The 15,587-nt window shown below is 35.4% G+C and overlaps 1 protein-coding gene across 4 annotated transcripts in view; it reads left to right on the top strand.

Annotated features, from left to right (window-relative positions):
* Window positions 1-1,698: 1,698 nt before the first annotated feature.
* The window catches only part of LOC145259796 (calcium-transporting ATPase type 2C member 1-like), a 204,110-nt gene continuing 190,221 nt past the window's right edge, over window positions 1,699-15,587 (top strand). The window contains exon 1 of one of the 4 annotated variants that reach the window (XM_080117561.1): window positions 1,699-1,894. In XM_080117561.1, the coding sequence (XP_079973687.1) occupies window positions 1,817-1,894 (78 nt within the window). In that variant the 5' untranslated portion in view covers window positions 1,699-1,816. The remainder of the gene's footprint in view (window positions 1,895-15,587) is intronic. The other 3 variants (XM_080117562.1, XM_080117564.1, XM_080117566.1) reach the window with 3 other exon arrangements.

Genomic DNA, 15,587 nt, shown 5'->3' with positions numbered 1-15,587 from the left:
TCAGACTCCTCTTGAGTGTTATTTTAATGTTTTTAATGTTTCGGCCGATGAAATCTCCGATCTTCAGGTGTATCTTGTCGAACTTGGAAATCAGTGCGGGCGACACTCAAAATACAATTGTGAGTTACTTAGGACTTCTTCCCCATCATGGCTGATAGAACGAGAATATGCTATCCCCGTGGATTAAATAAAGAGTTCCATTCGAAATTCCATGCAGATTCCCGAGTTTAGCAGAAAGCTTCCTGAGTTCAACAAGATACACCTGAAAAAGGTCAGAAATGTTGTGAAAAAAAAAAAACAAAAAAAAAAAAAACACTTAAGATGAGAAAATCTATGCTGATGACACTACTATCTATGGTAGCACATCTAAGACCGTAAACGACCAACTTCTCTCTGATTCTCTCTCCTCTGATCTTGAGCAAGTGGTACAATGAGGAAAGAGGTGGCTTGTTATTTTTAATGCATCTAAAACCAAGCTTTTATTTTTACATCATCAACGCTCTGATCCCCATCTGGCATCAATTGAAATGAATGGCTCTCGTCTTGGGGAGGCCTCATGTTTTGACAAGCTTCTGGGCTTGACCTTTACTCCTGATCTTAAATGGAACACATACATTAAATCCGTTGCCAAGGCTGCTGGAAAAATGGTGGGATCCTTTTATCGATCAAGTAGATATCTCACTGCTGATGCAATTCTCTATCTATATAAGAACCAGGTACGTCCAAGGATGGAGTACTGTTGCCACATCTGGGTAGGAGCTGCTAGAAAAGACTTATCCTGCCTTGATAGAGTTCAAAATAGACTTTGTAGCCTTGTGGGGGATGTTCTTTTCTCTTCCCTGCAACCTGTTTCTCACAGAAGAGATGTTGCAAGTTTGTCTCTGCTTTATCGTTATTTTCATGGCAGGTGCTCAGCTGAGCTCCATTCTATGGTCCCCACTCGCCAAACTTTCACAAGAAACACCTGTCTAGCAGAAAACACTATCACTAGTTTCCCCCACTCTTTATCTGTGCCAAAACCTAAGCGTAGATTCCATGAGCAAAGCTTCTTTCAAAGAACTGCACGCCTATAGAATTGTCTTCCGTTTTTCTGCTTTCCAGCTGACTACAATATGGTTGTCTTCAAGTCTAACATAAACAAGTTTTTGATGAGTCGTTCCATATAAGTTAACAAATTTACTGAATCTCCATCACTAACGGTTACTATATTGTCCAATTTCTACTGTACCCTCTTTAACCCTTATCCTCGAGTGGCCTCTTGGCCTTGATAAGTGATGATGCCTATGTAAAAAAAAAAAAAATAGAACATTAATTCAAAGAATCCAAATAATACGAATAATCAATCCTCATTTAAAAAAATTAGAAACAAATAGAAGGTGGCTTTAAAATCGTAAACTGCCTCAGCTATTTCCGAGTTTAACTCGGAATACTCCGTCAATACCTGGAACTGACTACATAAGTACTGAACTTATCGTGATACCCATTGTAAGTACCGTATAAAAAAAAAGAAAAAAAAGTAATTTAGTGTTAAGAGCTGGAAGAAAGAGGAGATGGGGGTCATCTATTTATTCATTAAATCCCGGATAACGCATGGTTTCCCTGCTGGTATATTTATCAAAGAGTCACGTTATGTATACAGTGATTGTATATTAAGTTCGCGTAATTATTATGCTTTTGGTGGCTAGTAGCATCAATAATAATGCAGGAGAGTTATCTCCCTTGAATAGAACTCACCTGTGGTTGGTCAGTTAGATTTTCCACTCGACAAAAACTCCTCGTTTTTTTTCAGCATGGTGGGATATGTTTTGACGTTTTCATGGTCCAGATGAAAAGTGTGGATATAACACAAAGTCAGGAGTCCAATGATCAAGAGAAGAAGGACCAAGAAGTAACGGTGAGCACAGATTTCCCATCTATTGTCGGCTCTTAAATTTTTTTAAAAAGTGAGAGAAAGGGAAGGTGTGTCGAATGTATGGATGGACGTACTGGACATAATATGTAAATATATTTCTCTCTTTTGTGTGTGTTTTTGCTCGCACTAAACTTAACGTGTCTCTCTGGTATTTGTTAGTAGAAAAAGAAAAAAAAAAGGGTGCTTGTGCAGAACCGTGCTGAAAGAATATTTAGAAACCTATTGTTAACATGAGAGGACGTTTTGTAAATATATATTAAGTTTAGCCTAACAATTTAATGAACAATAATATACTGTAAAACTTGAATTCAACTTAAAAATCTTATATATATATATATATATATATATATATATATATATATATATATTAAATTTAAATTAGGGTTAGTTTAAGATTCGAGTAACGTAGAAGTCCCTTCAACACTCGTGTGTGTGTGTATATAATATATATAATAATAATTATATATATATATATATATATATAAATTACAATAAGTTTACCAAGGTAATCAAAATGGTAAACTTAAAATATATTATAAATATTAAAGAGTTAATATTTACAAGTAATCTCAACCAGATGTAAAAACTCAATAAAACCGAAAAGGAAATAGAGCTTATAATATGAAAATGCATGTGAAATCTTTTTATCATTTTTTCTTTTACCCCCTATTCCCCTTACCTCGCCCTTTTCTTAACCAAGTAAGATCTGTGACTTACTTGTGGTTTCATTAAATACTTTTACATGCAAAATCCGATCCCGCATTTTGCTAATTCCTGCCCTCTGATGAGAAGGAGAGTATTTCTTCGAAACTCCGCGGATTAAGGACTATCCACTTGTGCTTCCTTTTTTTAAAATTAAATGTTTTTAACTCTTTTTCAAGATGTTTTTTAACATGTTTTATTAATCATTTGTGTGTGTATATATATATATATATATATATATATAAGTTTATTTCCGTACAAATCTGTTCAGTTCAAATTCTATAGAAGTATTGTAAAAAAAAAAAATGAAGCCTGTCATAAGTTCACCTTTATTTAATAAAAACACATTAAAAAAAAACTCTTTTTAATCAAATGTATAATGAACTTGGATGCGAGTTCTCCGCGTTTTTAGCGAAATTCCGCTCTATTTTATTTTTTAATATAGAAAAAGCCGATTTTCGCTTAAATTGCTAGAGCCTTCATTAAATATTATTAATTCTCAGTTTTTAGATTGAAATCGTTTATTCTATTTTTAAATAATGAGAGAAAAAAAGCTGGTATTTTCTTTTGTGACAGTTATCCCTGAAAACGTTAATTTTGGTGTGACTTAAAACTTGAAGCAATTTGTGAAGGCCGAAGGGGGCGAGGGAATTAGATGACTCTTTTGTTTCTTCCGATAGTTGGTAGATGTAGAATAGTTGAAGTAGCAGGGTCGGGTTTGTTTTACTGTACACATAGATTCGAAAAAGTTGTCACAAAACATATAGAACAAATAAATGTTATCAAAGGCAAGATAAGTTACTTTTCTACCTAACTGAATATGTTTTTAGTGTTTATATTTAATGTAACATGTTGAATCAACTCGAAAAACATACAGTGTTTACCGATGTATTGGAAAATTCAAAATGACGGCCGGCCGACTCTCTTTCGGAGACGGTAAGTTTGAGAAAATGAGTTATAAATAAAAAACAGTCAAAATACTGTTAAAAACCTACCGAATATATGCCAGCCTGTGTCAGGGTAACATATATTGAGCGAGTTTCTAACAGTATTTTGCCTGGTTTTTTATTTATAACTCATTTTCCCAAACTTACCGCCTCAAAGAGAGAGTCGGCCGCCATTTTAAATTCTCCAATACATCGGTAAACACTGAATGTTTTTTGAGCTGAATAAACAAGAAAATTAAGTATAAACACTGAAAACATATTCAGTTGGGTAGGAAAGTAACTTATCTTGCCTTTGATAACATTTATTTCTTCTATATTTGTTTTGTGACAACTTTTTCGAATCTGTGTACAGTAAAACAAACCCGAGAGTGCCCACCCCCACCCCACCTCCTAAAAATGCTTTTTTTTTTTTTAAAGCTTTTTTTCTATTATCATAGATTAGACTTAAATGTCATATTATCAGAAAAAAAAATTAATGACTTTTAAGAAGGGGGGTTCACTTTTTCGTTATAACGTTCTAACCACGTGACACGTCAGTAAAGAAATGGACAGTAAGTGGGGTAGCAATGAAGTAGAACGTTATAACGAGAGAGTGAACCCGGGAACCCCTTTCTTGAAAGTTAATGTTTTTGGTCAATTTTTACAACGTGCCCCAGCTCCAACCTCATGTTAAGAACGGCTTTCGGAATAAACGCCCCACCCAACGGCTTTCGAGGTTGGGGGTTGTTTATTCCGAAAACCGTTCTTAACATGGAGGTTAGGGTGCTTATAATACGCTGGATCGTAAAAATTGACCAAAAAGATTTTTGAAAAGGTGTAAAACACGCATTTTTAAGGGGGGTTGGTAATCAGTTTCGTATAACGTCTAATGATCAGTGATCACCCGTCGTATCCTGGTCATTTGAACTTTCTAAGGCTAACTGCATTAGAAAGTTAAAATGTTAATTGATTTTTATTTATTTTGCTGTTCCTTCTTCCTTTACACATAGACACATTGTATTTCCACGTAATTTTGACTTAAGTGAAAGTTGTCTAAGAAAATTCTTTTTTTGTTCTACCCTCTCTCTACACATTCATACACACAGAGGGGGCCGTGACCATCAGCTTGGGAAATTCAACTCAATTTCATTTTTTGTTTTTCATTACCTAATCCCATCCCTGTTATATCAGGCCCCATGACTCTGTAAAATCTGGAAAAGAGATAAGATTATCGGGCACATCAAATTAAACTAGGGTTCCAGAAATAAATAATTTGACTCGTGCAGAATACGAACCGTGTTCCGTGCTGTGTGGTGAAATAATATAATTATTATTTAGAAACCCATTCTTAACATGAGGAAGGAGTTTTGTACTTTCACCTAACAATTTAATAAACAAAATAAACCATAAAAATCGAATTTAACGTGAAAATCCTATCAAAAAATAGCACTATCCCTATTCTGCAGAAGTTAAAATAAAAAGGTAAATAAACTATCCACAACACACACACACACACACACACACATAACTAAAATAAAAAAGTAACACTAAAATGTGATGTAAATATATCAAATATTTAAAAAAAATTTTTGTTTCTGTAAGCACGTTTTCATTTTGTGTGATCGCAAAAAAAATCGTAATGGGATTTTTTTTTTTTTGTAACGAGTTAATATTGGGCAGCCATGGGGACTGGTCTATACAAGCGAAGAAGCACTGGAAAATGTAATTATGAAGTAGAGAACCAGAATAAAATAAAACAAAAATGTAGTTTTTCTGTGTATTGTCTTGTTTTTCTTCCTTGTCTCGGGGTGAAGAAGGATCGCAAGAAGTCAATTATTATTTCCTACATTTTTTTTTTTTTTTATTTATTTACCAAAACGAAAATTTCACGAATTTTAGTTTTATCACCCCCCCCCCTTTTTTTTTTCTAGCATCTCCGCTGAAAAAGAAAAAAAAGGGGGGGGGGGGTAGATGGTGAAAACCGGGGGGGGGGGAGGGTATTTTTTCTTGTTCTAAACGACTACAAACTTCACTTCCTTTATACCCATCCATTTTTTTTGTGTGAATAATTTGTCAACTTTAAAACCAGAAATTCCGTTACTAGGATTTATCTGAAGAAAGTGGAACCCTGCTATTTTTCTAAAAGAAAAAAAAAACAACTTTTTGTTTCATTTTTGAAGAAATCTGACAGCCAAAATTTCAAAACTCATTTTGTCATTTTCGGTATTTATACAGAATGATACGGACCGTGCTGAAATAATAACGTTATTATTTAAGACACCCATTCTTAACATGCGAAGATAGTTGGGGGAGGGGGGGCTTAAAAACAAAACAAACTATTCTGCAATGTCATCTAACAATTTAATTAGCAAAAGGTACTGAAAAATTGAAATTGAATTTAACTTGAAAATCTTATCTAAAAAAAACAAACAAAAAAACATGGTCCATATTACTTTATTCTGCATTTTGTTACTGCGCTATTTTTTTATTTTTTAAAATAGTATTTTCAAACTAAATTCAAGATTTACGATATCTTTTATATTAAATTAAGTCAACGCACGCAGAGAAGAGTTAGAAAACACCCCCTCCCGATGTTAAAAATGTCTTTCTAAATGTTATTTCGGGTTCGTATTACTGTACACATAGATTCGAAAAAGTTGTCAAAAAACAAATATAGAACAAATAAATGTTATCAAAGGCAAGATAAGTTACTTTTCTACCAAACTGGATATATTTTTGGTGTTTTTATTCAGTGTAACATGTTTATTCAGCTCGAAAAACATGCAGTGTTTACCGATGTATTGGAAAATTCAAAATGGCAGCCGACTCTCTCTCGGAGAGGGTACGTTTGGGAAAAGGTATTATAAATAATAAACTAGACAAAATACTGTTAGAAAACAACCGAATACATGTCAACTTATGTCACGGTAACATATATTGAGCGAATGGTAACAAAGGTGCATAAGTACCTTTTTTCCGAGTAATTATTTTAGCCCGACTTTTATTTTCATAAGATGTACGATTCGTAAAAATAAAAAATCAGTTAACTATAGTTATAATTCATAAACTGTTATTTCGATGAATCTTATTTATTTCATGTGTGTATGTTGTAATATATATAATAATGAACACACACACACACACAGTAGGTGTATCAGAATTTTTGTAGGAATTTTTGACACCCCTAACACGAAACTGCGAATAAAATATAAAAATCTCGTAATTTCTCTGCTAAAAGTGTGTTGTTTATTTTCTTTATGGATTATACTTCCAAAATAAACTATTAAAGTTGTTTTAAAAGTAATAGAATTTTTTTTTTTTAAACAGTAATGAATTTTCCGAACTCAATATTTTTCAATTTTTAAACTTTAAAAATCTATCAATTTTTCTATTGATTCTATTTTTACGATATTTTCAGGGTCAAAGTGAAATTTTATGTTCTTTCTAATAAACCGAATATAATATTTTAGACAAACGGGTTTTTTTTTTTTTTTAAATTCACGTCCCCCATTTTCAAGTGTCTATTAAAAAGTAAATAATTAATTTACTCACCGAAAAGTAAATAATTAATTTACTCACAAATTGAAGAGAAAAGATCACTAAATAATATATTCAAATTTAAAACAAAGAAACGTGTTTTTTACAATTTTACCTGTAAAGTTTGAAGTTTAAAACCTTTTTTTTAAACCGCGTTTTTTTTTTTTTTTTTTTTTTTTTTTTTTTAATGGAACCTTGGTCCTTGCTCCTTTTAATTGAAAAAAAATTAGGGCTTGAATTACATTTTTCGAGGAGTTATAAGCTTGGAAAGATGGGGTGGAATTATTCACTATTTTCACGAAATTTCTGACACACCTACACAGTCAGTACCCCCAATAATAAATTTTGGGTATTATTATTGTATTATTATTTTTTTTAAATTACATTTTCACCCCAAACAAGGCACATTGCTACTTTGGTGTCGGGGGGGCTACTATCAGGGGCAGCAACTACTGGGGCACTATGTTGGGATTTGGGCAGCAAGATGTCGGTTCAAGTTACACTTGAACTTCTGCATGTCAGTACAGTTGGGGAAGCGGGGACCTGGAATGGAATTCCAGAGTTTTAGCGGTTCTGGGGAAGAAACTACTTGAGTAGAAAGATCTTTTACACCTAGGGATCTCTACTGCGTGGGGGTGGGATTTAGCTGTCTGTCGGGTTTGTTGAGGGTGTTCACGTCGTGGGGGCACAAGTGTCTGTAGTTCGTCAGAGTATTCACCATTAAAATATTTGTAGAACGGGCAGAGAGATGCAACGTTTCGTCGATGGGACAAAGGCTGAAGCTTAGATGCCAGTTCAGGGCCTATCAGATTGGCGACTCTCTTTTGAACCTTGTCTAGGAGCGAGAGACTAGCAGCAGATGCACCAGCCCAAATGTGACAACAATACTCCATACATGGGCGAATAGTGGCCTTATAAAGGTACAGGATACTTTCAGGTGTCAGTACTTTTCTAGCACGGTAGAGAGAGCCTACCTTCTTCGCAGCGGCCCTGGCAATGTTTTCAATGTAATTATTCCAACTCCTGTTTCCTGTGAATGTTAGGCCAAGCAGTTTGAAAGATGTACTCTCAGATAGGGAGTCACTGGCCATTGCTATTGGTGGCAGAGAAGGTTTCTTGTAATTATTGAAGGAAACCAGTTTCGTCTTGGCAGCATTGAAAGTGACCATCCATTTTTGTCCCCATTCCACTACAGATTGGAGGTCATCCTCTAGTGTTTTTGCCATTTCTTCAGTTATGTGTTCATTTGTTTTCCTGTCATGCCTGCTATAGAGTGTGGTGTGATCAGCATATATACCCATCTCAGAGGCAGTTTTGTCAGGGAGGTCATTAATAAATATTAGGAACAATAGAGATCCAAGGATAGACCCCTGAGGCACTCCCGCATTTATATCATATTGTTTAGATGTACGACCATCAAGGACAACTTGGATTTTTCTCTTATCTAGGAAGGATTTAATTATGTTAAGTATTCTACCAGTGATACCGTATGATTTAATTTTCCTGAGGAGACCCTCATGACATACCCTGTCAAAAGCCTTAGATATATTTAGAGCTACCGCTCTGCCCTCCTCCGCTTTGTCCAGTGAATGGTATATACGTTCAAAGATTACAGTTAGGATGTCTGCTGTGGAACGGGTTTGTCTAAATCCATATTGTTTGTCAGTCAGAAGTTTAGCATCTGTAAGGTGATGGACTAGAGCATGGTTAATTATGGTCTCAAATATTTTGGCGAAAAGTGGGAGGAGGCTAATGGGGCGATAATTTGATGGGTCAGTTCTCTCTCCAGAATTCTTGAATACTGGTACTACAGAAGCAGTTTTCCAATAGCCCGGAAAGCAAGATTCATTAAGGCATTTGTTGTAGAGTTTGAAGAAAACTGGAGCTACTTCGGCTGAACACTTTAATAGCACAGCTGGGATGAGATCAGGTCCACATGCTTTTGAAGTGTCAAGGTTTTTTATGATAGCATGCACCTGAGCAGGGGTGATTTTTAGATCGTCTAGCATGGTGTCTGTCCGCAAAGGAAAGTCGTCAGGCAGTGGGGTTGTTGGAAGGGTCCAGTGTGGAGTTTGAGGTAAACCGACTGGCAAGCATATTAGCCTTTTCGGTTGCTGAGCAAACAACCTCGTGATTGTTGGTTAGTGGAGGAATTGTTGATTGCCCATTATTTACTACACTGTTGTAGATTTTGCGCTAGTGTCGAGGGAGAGTGCTGTGTCTATGCTGTCAGAGATTTTGTTTATTATGGTGCAGTCCTGGGTCGAGGGAGACCTGTAGAGAAAATAAAAGTAGCTAATGTTATGTTGTATGTTTAGTCTAAAGCACATAAAGGCTTGATCGTCCGTTTCTAGGTTTGTTTCTCTAGTCAGGGGAAGGGTGTTACGAATGTAGACTCCAAGTCCGTGCATATGTTTGTCAGTCCTTACAGCAGAGTGAGAGATAGCCAGGCATGTTAGAGGGGATGGAGGAGTGTAGGTTAGTCTCGCTTAGTGCTAAGATATCCGGGGTATTTGTTAGGAGAAATGCTTCAACATCAGCTAGTATTACGTATTCGGTACTTCTGCATTTATTAACCCGCGATTTCCACGAAGTTACGCGGGTGTGCCCGGCAGATGACGGGAAGAACCGGAAACAGTCGACAAGTATATTTTTTCCTATATCTTACTTAATGAATTTCAGCGGTCGTCGCCATTCTTAACATGGGGAAAAGGGCGTGTGTGATGGTGGGGGTTGTAACAATTTTTTTTTTTTTTTATTGTAATAAGGCTCGTATGGCCGTTTGCGGTTCTTCACATCATCTGTCGGACACACGAATAGCTTCATGGAAACCGTGGGGTCGATAAATGCAGAAGCAGCTAAGATTCTACATTTTTTAGGCAACGATGCGCAATCACTCTGAAAAACATGGCGAAAATAATGACAGTAATAATAATAATAAAACAGTTTTAGAATGGTCGATCAGTTTCGTATAACGTAAAATGATCTATTTCTGAGCCATTCTAACTTAAGTCAGTTAATCTTTTTTCTTTTAACCATTAACCCTAATTTCGATAGGCAAGGTTGCAAAGCGACAAGTAATCGGCTAAATAGACTCCCCCATCCTCCTAAAACGCTACAATGGCCCAGTAATCGAATCCTATTACGTTAAATTTATATGCGAAACTGATTATCTATTCTAAATTCTCAAGTATACATTTTTTTCATGGTGTTTACATGTGAAAATAAAAGTAGAATCTCAATTTGGTGGAGTGGGGTAGCAAAGGGGTTAATCTACAATAATACCAAAGCAGGTGAGGGTAGAGCGGTAGCCCTCAATATATCTAAGGCTTTTGATAGGGTATGGCACGATAGTCTTCTAAGGAAAATCAGATCATATGGTATCACGGGAAGAATACATAATGTAATTAAATCCTTAAGAGAAGAATCCAGGTTGTCCTCGATGGTTGTGCATCTAAGCAGTATGATATAAATGCGGGAGTACCTCCCTGATAAATTGTCTCTGAGATTGGGTATATTTGCTGATGACATCATGTTCGATGACGTGCACGAGGGGAAAACGAGCGAATACATATCTCAGGAAATGGAAGAAACATTAGATGAAGACCTCCGATCCGTAGTGGAATGGGGACAAAAATGGATGGTTACATTCAATGCTACCAAGACTAAGCTTGTTTCCTTCAATAATTACAATAAACCTTCTCTACCACCAATAGCAATGGCCAAAAACATTATCTGAAAGTACTTCCTTTAAACACCTCGGCCTAACGTTCACAGGGAACTTGAATTTGAACAGATACATTGAGAGCATTGCCAAGGCTGCTGCGAAGAAGGTGGCCTCTATCTACTGTGCTAGAAAGCTACTTATGCCTGAAAGTATCCTCTACCTCTATATGGCAACCCATTCGCCAATGTATGGAGTACTGTTGTCACATTTGGGTGGGTGCAACTGCTGCTTGTCTCTCACTCCTGGACAGGGTTCAAAAGAGAGTCGCCAACCTGATAGATCCTGAATTGTCATCTAGGCTTCAGCCTCTGTCCCATCGATGAAATGTTACATCCCTCTGCTTGTTCTACAAGTATTTTAATGGTGAATGTTCTGACAAACTACAAGCACTTGTACCCTCTAGACGTAAATAACCCTGACAAACCCGACAAGCAGCTAAATCCCACCCCTACACAGAGATCCCTAGGTGTAAGAAAGCCTTCTACTCCAATAGTTTCTTTCCCAGAACTGCGTGTCTTTGGAACTCCCTTCCGGGATTCTGCTTTCCCAACTGTACTGACATGCAGAAGTTCAAGTGTAATGTGAACAGGCATCTTGCTGATCATCTCCCTTCATAATACCCCTGCAACTTATGTCCCCGATGGTTGCCCCCTACTTCAAAGTGGCACTGTGTTTGGGATGAAAATTGGATTTTAAAAAAAAATTCCACATTTTGTTTTGTGTTTAATTTCCAAATTCAATTTGATTTTTTGCTAATAAAATTTTTTTTTTTTTTTTTTCTTTCAAATAATTATTTTGGATTAGTTTGTTTTCCATGACATTCACAATTTATATATTTTATAAATTTATATATTTTATAAATTTATATATTTTATAAATTTATATATTTTATAAATTTATATATTTTATAAATTTATATGCATCAGTAAATAAATACATTTTTATATATTTTTTTCTTTTTTAAATAAATGAATATATAAAAAAAAACCGATCGCCATATTTGATTGAATCTAAAATTCATCCCTGGTTACCCCCCCCCCCCATCCCCCGTTAACAACCTCTCCAGAAGTAGGGTCTCATCAATGGCTGCAAAGAATTGTAAAGAAAATTCACATGGGACATAGACCCTAATAGACATGAAATTTGCAACGCTAAGACTTTTTCGTATGGGCACCTTTTACTGATAGTATACACATGAAATTCTAGTACCCTTCGAAGTAATCTCCCCCGGCTGCAATGCACTTATACCGTTCCAACAACTTATGGAAGTCCTCTTGCGTGGTCATATCAATGATCCTCGTCACCGCCTCTTCCATCTCCTCGATTGTATCATAACGACAGCCTCTGAGATTTTCCTTGAAATTAGGGAAAAACCAAAAGTCACAGGAAGCAGGACTTGGACTATAGGGAGCGTGAGGAACTGTCTTGTTGCCCATCTTGGTCAAATAGTCTGATCTTCTCTGAGCACTCTTTGAGACAAACTTTGTGCAAATCGTTCGCACTTTAAGTTCCTTGCAAATAATTGTGTACCGTTCCCACACAGTCATCAAACTATTCACTTATTGTCTCTATAGACACACGACGGTCCTTATCCATGAAATTCTTTATTTGGCCAATCAACTCTGATGTTCTGACTTCCTTACTCCTCCCACATCTCTAATCATCCCTCACAGATTCACTGCCTTCCTTGAATCTCTTATGCCACTCAAAAACTGATGCTTGATTCTTGCAAGAGGTTCCAAAAGCAGTCTGAAGTATTCCATACGTTTCTGTGGCATTTTTTCCAAGTTTAAAACAAAATTTTATTTCATATCGTTCTTCTAAAAGTGTCCTCACGTCTAGATTGAATTTTTTAAATTCACCAGCTGTGACAATCAGGCTTTAGTAGGGTGTATTCCAATTCCGGCTGTAGCTATTCATTTGAACCTGATATCATAAAAATTGGTCAGTCATCTCATAAGATGTATAGCAATAAGATACTGAATTTCAAGAGTCTTTAAATACTTTTACAAAAATGTCTGGAAACTTATTGAAGGCACTTAATAACTTGAGTGATGCTACTAAGGCAAAGAATACAGTAGCACCCCAGGATACGGCATTGATCGTTTCGGGGTTTGGATCGTAAGGTTAAATTATCGTATAGCAGAGCCTAAGCAAAATTTTATACAGTACATATTAAAAATTAGTAACAAAATACAGTACAGTATACACATGTTGGCCTTCGGGCCAAGATCAAATTGTATCTGTTCTTCAGATCCTATGCTTCAATTTCTTGTTCTGTCAGTGGCGGAGAAATTCTTCACAACTGAGACAATTTTTATTTTTGTTCCCTTTTTTCCACGTTAAAAAAATTACCCTGGTGTCTTCACTCTGTCCTGTGGGGGAGGCGTTGTAAATAGGAAAATTATAAATAACACTGTAAGGCAGGGCGAATACTGTAACCAAGAGCTGGAAAAAACCTTGTATACTACATCGTAACCTGAAAAAAATGTATCCCAGGCTCACGGTATCCCCCGGTTTCACTGTACATGTTTTATAGAAGTAATGTTAAACATTTTTTTTTATTTTTGCAATCAAGCATAATTGTTTGATTATGCATTAGCTCAATGTTACATAAGAATCAAAGAATTATCTTTTGTCTCAAGGTATATCTTCATTTATCCTTAATGAGACAAGGGAAGTTTCATTTGCAGGTGGTTTACATATTACCATTAGCAGGACAAGACTCTTGAGCCTTACAATCTGGACAATGCCAATTTCCACAAGTCTCTTCCTCAGAAACTCCCACACAGTCAAAGTGATACCATCTGCTGCATTCGTCAAAACATATCATTGGTGAAGGACCATCATTTTAATTGAACAAGTAGCACAGAATAAGGTTCCCCCTCTTCAAATTCAGTCTCTACATGATCCACAGAAGAAACTTTGCATAATTTCTAAGCGATACAAATGCTTTGGGGAATGGATTTGTTCAATAATTCCTTAATATAAATCTTACCTGTCTGTTTAAATTAATGTACATATGTTTGTATGTCTCGCGAAAACTTTCGACAAAGGTCACAAATTTTCTCCAAGATCGGTATCATTTTGAAGCTCGACAAATCTCGAAAAATTGGCCCAAAACATTAATTCCTTCACCCTCAACTTGGCACTTTTCTACATGGAAGGGTCGCTTTGTTTTCACCGATAATTTCAACAGAAATCACCTCTTTTCGATTGTCTAACCTTAATTTAAACCTGTGTCACTTCTGGTTTGGTGATGGGTGCAGCAGTTAATGTGTCACTTTTTTTTTTTTTTTTTTTTCTTTGTTGCTAAACACACACTTCCAAACACCCGGGCAATGCTGGGCATCCAAGCTAGTTCCTTAATATACAGCCGGACCGAACTCGTCTATCCTTTCCATGAATGTGATGAAGAACTCTACCAAGACTGTAGAATAGCCTAGTCTTGTTTGGTGACTTCCCCAAAGCAATATCTCCGACTGATGTATTCTCAGTACAATGACTCATCATATTTCCTTTCTTTTATCTCAAGGAAAGATGATCGTTTTGCCAAAGTTTGCGGAATTTTTCCACAAAGTTCTTGGAGGATCGAAACAGAGCATTAACATCATGGTTTCACAGCAATAAATATTAATAAAATATATTATTTAATTGAAATTCATTATTGAGATAAGTATTATTTATTAATTTATTTTATTGAGGACTATTATCCTCATCTTTTTTAGATGGTGTTTCACAACGTTTCAGCCAACTATTCCTCTGGCCTTCATCAGGTGGTAACCATGGCGGGATAGGAACTCTGAATCACCTAACTGCAACCTTAGCAATTAAATAATAAGTATAATACTTAATATAAGTTCAATTAACATGTTATGGGGAAAGCATGGCGATGGGTTCCCCTCTCTCTAACTGAAATAAGGAATTTTTTTTTCTTTTCAAACAAAAAAAAACGCATACAGTGTTATAACCAGTTTGCAAAAGAAAAGAAAAAAAAATGATTTGGAGTCAAAATATCTAGACCCTTGTCAGAAGAATCGAGAAAGTGAGTTGTCCGTCATTAACAGCTTTCTCTATATTCGAAACGATAGTTAGGAAATCAAAATATTCCAATTTCTTTCTCCCAATTGTTAAAACACTGTTTAACTGGTAATCATTAATAAGGATTTTTTTAGTTTGGTAGGGAAATGTACACATACAATTTCACTTTTATAGATATAATAGGTATATTTTCTTAATAAAATTAAGCTTGACCACATGCCGTAAGACAAAAGGAATCGTGATATTTATGGGATGGGTTTCTACCAGTATTTTGTTTAATTGCTAAAAAAAAAAAAAAAAAAAAAAAAAAATTTTTTTTTTTTTTTTTTTTAGCAATTATAGAAACACTACTAAGATGCGACGGCCACATGTCTTTTTTTTTATTATTATTTTATTTTATTTTTTTTTTCAACTTAACACTTGACCCTGATTTTCAAACCGTTCAAAATATGTGAAAACACCAAAATCTTTTTCAGCTATGTATAAGAGTAACATCTTGCCTTTGGTAACATTTAATTGCTATATATTTATTTATTTTTTTTTTACCACGTTTTAGTTTTCCTGTCTATAGTACAAACTGCTCAAATAATTAATTAATTCCAAGACTTTAAAAAGTAAATTACAATTTTATTTTAAAAAAGTGAGACCAATATTCGAACTGACCCTATAGTACAATTGAAGCATTTATTTGCCGAAGCACCTTTTTTTTTTTCCGCCCTGTGGTTTTTCATTTTGAATATAA

This window comes from Euprymna scolopes, chromosome 35, assembly GCF_053919585.1.
Source record: "Euprymna scolopes isolate OS-2025 chromosome 35, ASM5391958v1, whole genome shotgun sequence".
NCBI lineage: Eukaryota > Metazoa > Mollusca > Cephalopoda > Sepiida > Sepiolidae > Euprymna > Euprymna scolopes.
The sequence above is the reverse complement of the archived record's forward strand: the minus strand, read 5'-3'. Positions and strand labels throughout refer to the sequence as shown.